The sequence below is a fragment of the Vulpes vulpes genome, chromosome 2 (assembly GCF_048418805.1).
Source record: "Vulpes vulpes isolate BD-2025 chromosome 2, VulVul3, whole genome shotgun sequence".
Lineage (NCBI taxonomy): Eukaryota > Metazoa > Chordata > Mammalia > Carnivora > Canidae > Vulpes > Vulpes vulpes.
This window is the reverse complement of record NC_132781.1, coordinates 48,600,839-48,609,644: the sequence shown is the minus strand read 5'-3', so window position 1 is coordinate 48,609,644 and position 8,806 is coordinate 48,600,839. Positions and strand designations below refer to the sequence as shown.

At 70.5% G+C, this 8,806-nt stretch overlaps 2 protein-coding genes across 3 annotated transcripts; both read left to right on the top strand.

Annotated features, from left to right (window-relative positions):
- The first annotated feature begins 259 nt into the window (after positions 1–259).
- AJM1 (apical junction component 1 homolog) lies at positions 260–5,458 on the top strand. 2 transcript variants are annotated; one of them, XM_072748053.1, is made up of 3 exons: positions 260–600; positions 2,173–2,256; positions 2,332–5,458. In XM_072748053.1, the coding sequence occupies exon 3, from the start codon at positions 2,391–2,393 to the stop codon at positions 5,316–5,318; it is 2,928 nt and encodes a 975-aa protein (XP_072604154.1). In that variant the 5' UTR covers positions 260–600; positions 2,173–2,256; positions 2,332–2,390; the 3' UTR covers positions 5,319–5,458. The 2 variants fall into 2 exon arrangements, with proteins under 2 accessions (XP_072604154.1, XP_072604155.1); XM_072748054.1 differs by lacking the exon at positions 260–600 and adding an exon at positions 942–1,079.
- Positions 5,459–6,952: 1,494 nt separating this feature from the next.
- On the top strand, positions 6,953–8,795 carry PHPT1 (phosphohistidine phosphatase 1). The gene is made up of 3 exons (XM_025981939.2): positions 6,953–7,530; positions 7,950–8,074; positions 8,576–8,795. The coding sequence occupies exons 1-3, from the start codon at positions 7,371–7,373 to the stop codon at positions 8,666–8,668; spliced, it is 378 nt and encodes a 125-aa protein (XP_025837724.1). The 5' UTR covers positions 6,953–7,370; the 3' UTR covers positions 8,669–8,795.
- Positions 8,796–8,806: the final 11 nt, after the last annotated feature.

Sequence of the window (8,806 nt, the reverse complement as noted above, 5' to 3'; positions counted from 1 at the left end):
CCAGGGGGCCGAGCAGCAGGCCCTCGCCCAGGACAAGCTGAGCATCCCAGGCCTCCATCAGCGGGTGCCCATCCGGCCTCAGGTGCCTACAGAGTTTGGCACCTGGAGCGCCGCGGAGCAGAGTACAGGCCAGTGGCCCGGAGCGGCCCATCTGCTCCTGCGGGGGCTCAGCGGAGGCGTCAATTCCGGAGCTGTCAGGATTCCCAGAGCTTGGGGCTCCTCCAGGGTCCTGCCCCCAGGCCGCCGCCAAGCCACCGCTGCGTACGGCTGGACCCGGGGGCTACAGGACCGCAGGGTGCTCCCTGGGCGCGGGCACCCCGGCTGCGCCCTCGGCCTGCGCCCTGGACCGAGGGAGGGCTCCTCACTTGGCGCTGGGCGCCACCATAGCCCCCGCCCGCGACGCGGGTCCCAGGCCCGCCGCACGGCCCCTTTAAGTGCAGCCCCGCCGGCCACCACCGGGGGCAGCACTGAGCGGCCGACGGCCTCCGCGCCGCTGCCTCGAAGCTTCTGCCGGTGCCGGGGACGCCGCGGAGTGGGGAAGACGGAGCGGTCGCGGGCCTGCGCAGCCCACCGGGCGCGCGGCGGGGAAGCGGCGTCCAGGTGAGGGATGGGGGCCGCTGCCCGCCGGGCCCCATCACGGGCGGCGCACCTGCAGGGACGGGGGCCCACCCCAGGGCTACCCCAGCGGGTCCCCGCTCGGGGCGCTCAGGGCGGGGGCAGGGCTGTGCGGCGGGGAGGGCCCGGCGGGAGGGGCGCGGAAGGCCTGGGACCCCTGCCAGGGCCGGCCATCCCCACAGCCGCGGGAGGGGCGTCACCCGGGCCAGCTCCTGGGCGATGCAGGGGCCAGGCCAGCTGTTCCCTCCCTGGGGCGGGGCCTCGTGCCCTGTCATCGGACCCCCATCCTGGGGCGCTTAGGATGGACCCGGGAGAGCAAGGGGCGAGTCCTGTGAGCAGGGCCGCAGTTGGGGTGGGACAAGCATGGGGACGCGGTGGCCCTGCCCCAGAAGAGCAGCCCTGCTGGCAGAAAGCCCTGGGCACACCTGGACGCCGAGGGTCCCCTGGACCAGAGAGCCTGCCAGGTGAGGGCCCAGGTCCCTGCTAGGCCTTGCTTAGCCCAGGGCCCGCTTTCCCTTGGCGGAGAGCCTGCCCAGCCCGTGCAGACCTGGGCACCCCGGGGGTGGGGGTGGGGGTACAGATGGCCCAAGTGGACCCCCGCCCAGCCCCCGCTGTGGGGGTAGAGGAACCTCAGGTTGCCATGGAGCCTTCCTGAGCTGCTGTGGAGATGGCCCTCTCCTGAGGAGCTGTAGGGGGGGGGGCTCTCCCCACCCACCCCAACCTCCCCTGCGTGGTGTGGCCTGGCTCAGGGAAGAGGGGCAGCCATGAGCTCGGGCCTCCAGCCCCCACGTGGGCCTGCAGCGGGTGACTGGCTTCCAAACTGCGGTGCTCAGGCTGCAAAGCCAGGGACCAGCTCTCTGGGCCTTGTCAGGACAACCCCAAGAAGCTTGGTGGCTGTCAACCACCCCGAGATACTGGGGATCAGGGAGGTTTCTGCAAGGAGAAGGGGTTTCTAGGGGCCAGCTATGCTCTTTGTGGGGCATTATTCTGGCCCGGACCACACAGAGGGTCAGGAGTGGGGCAGGCCAGCCCATCAGCCCAGGGGCCGTGCCAGGACCTGACAGGGTCATCTCGGTGCCCACTGGGGCCTCATGACTGGGGCTTGGTCCCAGTGCAGCTGCCACAGCAGGACCCCACGCCCTACCTGGTCAGCAGGTGGGCAGGGAGGCACAGTGACTGTGCAGAGCTGGTTCAGGCTAGGGGCCAGGGATGCCCTCTCAGCACCGCTGGAGGGCTTGCTCTGCACTGGCCACTGGAGGGGGGTCTTCAGTCACCAATGGGTCTTGAGATGCCAACACCTTAAAGAAATCTGTAAATCTCATATTAGGATTCAGTTATTCCTGCTGGGACCACCCCCCATTCTTCCTGCCCCAGCAAAGGGGTTCCACCCAAACCTGCCCAATGGTTATTAGTGGGGGCAGAGGAGCCAACCAGGGACACAGGCCCCGGGGAGGAGCTTGGGAAGCACAGCAATGGCACAGCCTTTCTGGCTGACTGGCTCCACCCCAGCAGAAAGGGGCAGCAGCGGAGTGGCCAATGACTGAGTTCCTCCTGCAGGTGCCTCTGACGCCGGCATGGAGCAGGTGCCTGTGGCCTCAGCCAAGGCCTGCAGCCAGGACTGCTGTGTCCCCGGCATCCCAGGTAAGTCAGGACAGTGCAGGGGTATAGCTGGACCCAGGCTGCAGGGGGACCACCCTGACCCGCATCTCCCACCAGGGCCAAGGCCCCCCAAGGCAGAGTAGGCTGCAGCCGCCAGCCTGGGGACCTCTTTTAAGATGACCCGCACGGACCCACCAGACCTGTTGGTGTCGACCGTGTACCAGGACATCAAGGTGGCGGCCCCGGGGCCTGCATCGCGGCGCCCGCCATGTGAGCGCTCCGTGGCCCCGCCGGCTGTGCCCGCGCCTTTCAACAAGCGCCACTGCCGCAGCTTCGACTTCCTGGAGGCGCTGGACGGGGTGGCCATGGAAGCCCGCATGGAGCCGCCGCCCCCGGAGCCCACCGCGCAGCGCTCCCGGCCCCGCGACGCGGATCCCCGGCGCCGCGCCCGCTCCAAGAGTGCGCCCCGCGCGCCCCCGGGCCTGGCGCCCGCTCCCGCCTCGCCGCCCGTGCTGCCGCGCCGAGGCCGGGAAGCCCAGCGGACTGCGCGGGCCGAGGCCTCGCCACACCGGGAACCAGCGTACCCCGCGCTGCGCGCACTCGCCAACGAGCTGCACCCCATCAAGCTGCAGCCGCAGCGGGGCGTCCCTGGCCGCATTGCGCCCCTGTGCGCCGCCACCGGCCGCTGTGCGCCCCCGGAGCAGCCCGCCGGGCCCGCACCCCATGTCCGCTGCCGCCTGGACATCAAGCCCGACGATGCGGTGCTGCAGCACACTGCCCGGGGCTCGCGGTCCTGCGGGCCGTCGGAGACCACGCCCTGGGCACGCGCCGCCCCGCAGTTCCACGGCCTCACGGTGCCCGGGCCGCGTCACATGGCGCTGTCGCGCACCCCCACCCCCAGTGACACGTACTGCGCGGATCCCCGGGCGCTATACTGCGATGGCCCGCTGCCTGGGCCCCGGGACTACACAGAGCGCCGCGGCCCGTCCTTCACCACGCCTCCAGGCCCCACCCAGTTCTTCTACACGGAGGAACCCGAGGGCCACCCCAGCAGCTTCCCTGCCAGCCCGGGGCCGCCCTTCGACAGCTACTACGGCAGGCCCTTCCCGCCGGAGGAGCCCCCCGTGCCCAGCCCCAGGCGCGGCAGCAGCTACTACGCAGGGGAAGTGCGCGCCTTCCCAGTCCAGGAGCCGCCCTCCCGGTCCTACTATGGGGAGGCCACCCGAGCCTACGGCCCGCCCTGCGGCCCACGCTATGCTCCCGAGGACCCGCGGGCCCACCCCGCTCTCCACCACTTCTACACAGAGGACTTCGGCCGGTACCGCGACCGCGATGCCCTGGCTCGGACTTACCCACACCCGCGCAGCAGCCCCGCTTGGGTCGACTGGGGCCTGCGGCCTTACCGCACCCTGCAGGTGGTGCCTCCCCCGGACCCTGGCCCGTTGCTCGCCTCTTGGCACGGGGGCACCGGCACCAGCCCACCCCGGCTGGCCACCGACAGCCGCCACTACTCTCGCTCCTGGGACAACATCCTGGTGCCTGGGATGCGCCGGGAGGACCCCCTGGGTCGGGGCCGCAGCTACGAGAACCTGCTGGGGCGCGAGGCACGGGAACCGCGGGGTGCATCCCCTGAAGGCCGGCGTGCCCCAGTTGTTGTGAACCTGTCCACCTCGCCCAGACGCTATGCAGCACTGTCACTGTCAGAGACCTCGCTGTCGGAGAAGAGCCGCGTAGGGGAGGGCCTGGGCCGCAACTGGTACGTCACACCTGAGATCACCATCACCGACAACGATCTGCGCGCTGCGGAGCGCCCGACTGCTAGGGGCTGGGAATTGCCCGGGGGCCGAACCCGGCCGACCCCACCCTCCGCCCCCGAAGCCCCCACCGGTGGCCGCCAGCGCAGCCTCGAGCAGCTGGACGAGCTCATCACCGACCTGGTCATCGACTCTCGGCCCCCCGCCGGCCAAGCCCCAGAGCCCCCGGCGGATGGGCTGGGCCGCCAGCTGCGCCGCCTGCTGGACTCTCGGCCCGCGGGTCCCGGGGCCCCCGCGCTGGCTCCGCGATCGCCCCCTGCGTCAGCCGGCAGCGCCGAGGAGCCCGCGGGCTCGGGACAGGCGGCCGACGCGTCCCCGGAGCCCAGTGCGGATGAGGATGACCTGATGACGTGCTCCAACGCGCGCTGCCGGCGCACCGAGACCATGTTCAACGCCTGCCTCTACTTCAAGTCCTGCCACAGCTGCTACACCTACTACTGCTCGCGCCTGTGCCGCCGCGAGGACTGGGACGCACACAAGGCGCGCTGCGTGTACGGCCGCGTGGGCAGCGTGTGTCGCCACGTACTGCAGTTCTGCCGGGACAGCGGCCCAGTGCACCGCGCCTTCTCGCGCATCGCGCGTGTGGGCTTCTTGTCGCGCGGTCGCGGCGTGCTCTTTCTGGGCTTCCCGAGCCCGGGCTCTGCTGACAACTTCCTGCGCTTCGGCCTCGAGGGGCTGCTGCTGTCGCCCACCTACCTGTCGCTGCGCGAGCTGGCCACGCACGCAGCGCCCCTGGGCAGCTATGCGCGCGAGCTGGCGGCCGCCGGGCGCCTCTACGAGCCGGCCGAGTGCTTCTTGCTCAGCGTGTCGGTGGCCGTGGGCCCCGGCGCCGCCCCCCCCGGCTCCTCCGCCCGGCCCGCGCCCGCGCCGCGCAGCCCTGGGCCCACCGTACGCAAGTTCGCCAAGGTGGCGCTGGCGGCCGGCAGCCCCGCGCGTCCGCCCCCGGCTCGGGGTCGCGAGCCGGACATGGAGACGCTGATCCTGACCCCGCCGCCCGGCACGGCGGGGCTGGACCAAGACGGCGAAGCCGGCCGGCGCGCGCGCGAGGTCGCCTTCATCCACATCCAGCGCGAGCTGCGGCTGCGCGGCGTCTTCCTGCGCCACGAGTTCCCGCGCGTCTACGAGCAGCTCTGCGAGTTCGTCGAGGCCAACCGGCGCTTCACGCCCACCACCATCTACCCCACGGACCGGCGCACCGGCCGCCCCTTCATGTGCATGATCATGGCGGCCTCCGAGCCGCGCGCGCTCGACTGGGTGGCCAGCGCCAACCTGCTAGATGACATTATGTGAGCCGTAGGGTCGCGCCCGGGCTCGGTCCAGCTCGCTCAGGGCCAGCCCACCCCGACCCCGCCTGGTCCACGTAGGGCCCACCCCCCAGGCCCACCCCCCAGGCCCACCCCCCAGGCCCACCTCGAGCCCCACACAGCCCGCTCAGGGTCCGCGCAGCTCCCGCAGGGCCCGCCCCCCGAGCTCCGCCCGCCCGCCCCGCCCACCAGGAGCCCCGCCCAGCCCCCGGGCCGTCCTCTTGTTCGCCACAAGCTCCGCCCAGACCCCGCCCCCTCGCGTTCTCCACAGCCCCCCCACAGCCAGCCCTGGGGCCTCCCCGAGGCTGGTCCTCGGCCGCTTGGTGCTCCCCGCTGGGAGGCGGGGTGGGCCCGAGGACCGCCCGGCCCTGCCTTCTCGCGGAGAGGTCACTACCCCAGACCCCCCCGCAAAGATCGGTCAGCCCATTTCCGGACGTCCGCAAGGCCTCCCTGGACCCTCCAACCCTGGTCGCCGGACCCAGGATCCCAGGTTGACCAAAGCCAGTCCCATCCCTTGAACGTGCCCAACCAGCCTCCTGTGGGTTGGGGCGCGTGTCCTCTCTGGAGGACACCCTGACCAGTCCCGCTGTGTGCGTGTCTCTGCACGGCTGTTCCCGCTGGCTCAGGCCCGGGATGGAGAACCGCAAGCTCCCGAGTCCGCACATCGGGGGCGGCGCTGGCCGCCCTCCGGTCCTGACGGGGCCCTGCAGGAGAGTTTGGGACAAGCAGCTATGGAGGGGCGGAGGGCTTCAGCCCAGGCGCAGGACACCCAGACACAGGAAAGAGGCACCTAGGAGGGGGCGCTGGCAGGATCCAGCCCGGCCAGGGCAGAGGGGAGGAGGAAAGACGCATGGGATGGATGAGCGCGAGGGACCCTCAAGGCCGTCCAGAGGGGGGCTCCAACAGGGCTGGACATTCCCAGTGGGAGCGGGTGCCCCAGGGGGTGTCCCATGGAGGGGTGGCCTTACCCTAAGCCGTGGGCTGGAGACACGAGGCCGGGGGCCGGGCTCCACTCATCGGCCTGGCCCTAGGTCCATAGCGCGAGTGACCTGAGGGTACTAGGCCGGGCCTCGCATGAGCCCTCCCGGAACCCCCAGCACTCCCCATGGGGCCAGGAGAGGACACCGTCCCCACAGCCTTGGTCCCCACACCCTTGCTCCCGGCTCTTCCCCGCTCGCCCCCGCCCCCTGCCAGCCTTGCACTCCCGTCCATCCCCCAATGCCTGCGCGCCTGCCTCCATCTAGCGCGTTTGCACCGGCCACGCGCCCCGCTCACCCCACCCGCCTTCGCGGCCTCCTGAGGTTTCGGCCCAAAGCCCAAGGCCTGGCTGGCCAGGAGCGACCCTGGACGGGATCCCTGCCAGGGGGCGAACGCTTTGGAACCAAGTAAAACAGAACTCGAATATAGCCCTTGCTTCATCTTTGGGGGTGAGGGGAGCAGGGGGTGGGATGGGAGGTTGGCCCTCCGACCGGCTGGGCTGGGTGGGCACAGGTGGGAAGGGAGGAGGGCCTTGGGGCGCGGTGGGAGAACACAGAGGGAGGACTTGGGACATAGTGGGAGGATAAGGAAGGAGGACTTGGGGAGTGGTGGGAGATGGTGAGGGAGTCTTGGAGAGGTGGGGGGAGGACGAGGGGAGGACGAAGAGGGAGGCCTTGAGGACGCGGGGGTGGGGGACCGAGGAGGGGCCAGGGCCGGCCCGTGTCCCAGGCCTTCAGGGATGCCCCCTCTCGACCCCTAGATGGGAGTCCGGCACTGTCCGGCTAGGACAGAACTGCTGGGCGGGCTGCAATGGTCACCACCCATTCCCGGGCCTGGCCCCTTTAAGGGGGCGGGCGTGGCCTCAGTTGCAAGGAGCTAGGCTGCCATTGGCCAGCTCGCGCGGCAGGTCGGCCGCACGATTGGCGGAGGCTCTGGGCTCGGGCAGCATGCCCCAGCGCGATTGGCCCTGGGGTCCCAGGGCCCGCCTCCCGCAGGTTGACTCGACCCGGGACCGCGGGGGAAGGGCTGCGGCGTGCAGGGGCGGCGGGCTGTGGGGAACATGGCGGCCGCGGACCTCGCCCAGATCGCCGATGTGGACATCGATTCCGATGGCATCTTCAAATACGTGCTAATTCGAGTCCATGCGGCGCCGCCTTCCGAGACCCCGGCCGAGGAGAGCAAGGAGATCGTGCGCGGCTACAAGTGGGCCGAGTACCATGGTGAGGGCGGAGCCGGCGGGCGTTTTCGGGGCGGGGCGAGCCGGCTCGTGGGGGCGGAGCCAACAGGTTCGGGGTGGGGCTGAGGCCTGGGCGGGGCCAACAGGGTCGGAGCAGAGCTGTTGACCCGGGCTGTGTCCACAGGCTTGGGTGGGGGCGGGGCCAACAGGGTCGAGGTGGGGCTGAAGGGCGGGACCAGCCGGCTGGGGGAGGGGCTGAGGGGCTTGGAGAGCTGATCCCCCCACCCACCAGGTCTGATTCTGGGCTGGCTTGAGGGGGGCTCCTGGCGGGCAAGGCCCGAGCCCTCTCTCCTAGACCCCGCTCTCTTGCCCGGGTGCACGCCTGCCTCCCCTCCTGGGGTCTCGGCCCGGAGGGGCTCCTCCGGTGGCCGCGGCCCATGCTGAGCCGCCTCCCCTGTCCAGCCGACATCTATGACAAGGTATCTGGAGATATGCAGAAAAAGGGCTATAGCTGTGAGTGCCTCGGAGGCGGGCGCATCTCCCACCAGAGCCAGGACAAGAAGATCCACGTGTATGGCTACTCCATGGTGAGCCCACGCCCGGGGCAGGAGGAGAGACCAGCTCTCAGGAGCGCTCACGCCCTGTAACCCGTTGGGGGGGCGGTGCCAGCCCAGCTGCAAACCCTTTCCCTCCAGGGACTTGCCCGTTTCCCACGGGGGGGTGAGGGGCGGGGAGGCCACTGCTGGGCCAGGGGGCTTGTCCTGTTCCTACAGGAGGCCTGGCTGGGCCGCCACCGTCCTCCGGTTCTTGGGGTGAAGCTCAGATACCCCTCCCTCTTCTTCTCCAAGTTGCAGTGACAGCCCGCGCTCTCTGGGCACCTAGGCTGCACTCTAGCTCAGGGCCCATTCTCTAGGACCTCTCACCCTATAGCCACCTTTCCCCAGGAGAGCTTCATGGGCTGCACAGCCAGTGGGGGACAACCGTGTTTGGCTCCCCCTGGGGACCCTGCCACAGGCTGGCTCCTGGGTGTTGCTACTGGTGGATGCCCAGGGCCAGGAGGGGGCTGTGAGATTGGCTTCTCTCTTCAGGGTTATGGCCGCGCCCAACACTCCATCTCCACCGAGAAGATCAAAGCCATGTATCCTGACTACGAGGTCACCTGGGCCGATGATGGCTACTAAGGCCTGCTCCACGGGCCAGCTTTCTCCCCTGGCCAGTCAGTGGAGACCCACAGTGGCCTGGCCCAAGTGCCCAGATTTGCCTCACCCACAGGAATTAAAAATGTTATCGCTCCTGCTGTTCCCCAGATGCTGTGTGTC

What these genes read in the sequence shown, in the direction of transcription:
- AJM1 (XM_072748053.1), top strand. Translation starts at nt 2,391, where the DNA reads ATGACCCGCACGGACCCACCAGACCTGTTGGTGTCGACCGTGTACCAG.
- PHPT1 (XM_025981939.2), top strand. Translation starts at nt 7,371, where the DNA reads ATGGCGGCCGCGGACCTCGCCCAGATCGCCGATGTGGACATCGATTCC. An exon ending in CAAGTGGGCCGAGTACCATG is followed by an intron (nt 7,531 to 7,949) that starts GTGAGGGCGGAG and finishes TCCCCTGTCCAG; the next exon opens with CCGACATCTATGACAAGGTA. An exon ending in ACGTGTATGGCTACTCCATG is followed by an intron (nt 8,075 to 8,575) that starts GTGAGCCCACGC and finishes TTCTCTCTTCAG; the next exon opens with GGTTATGGCCGCGCCCAACA.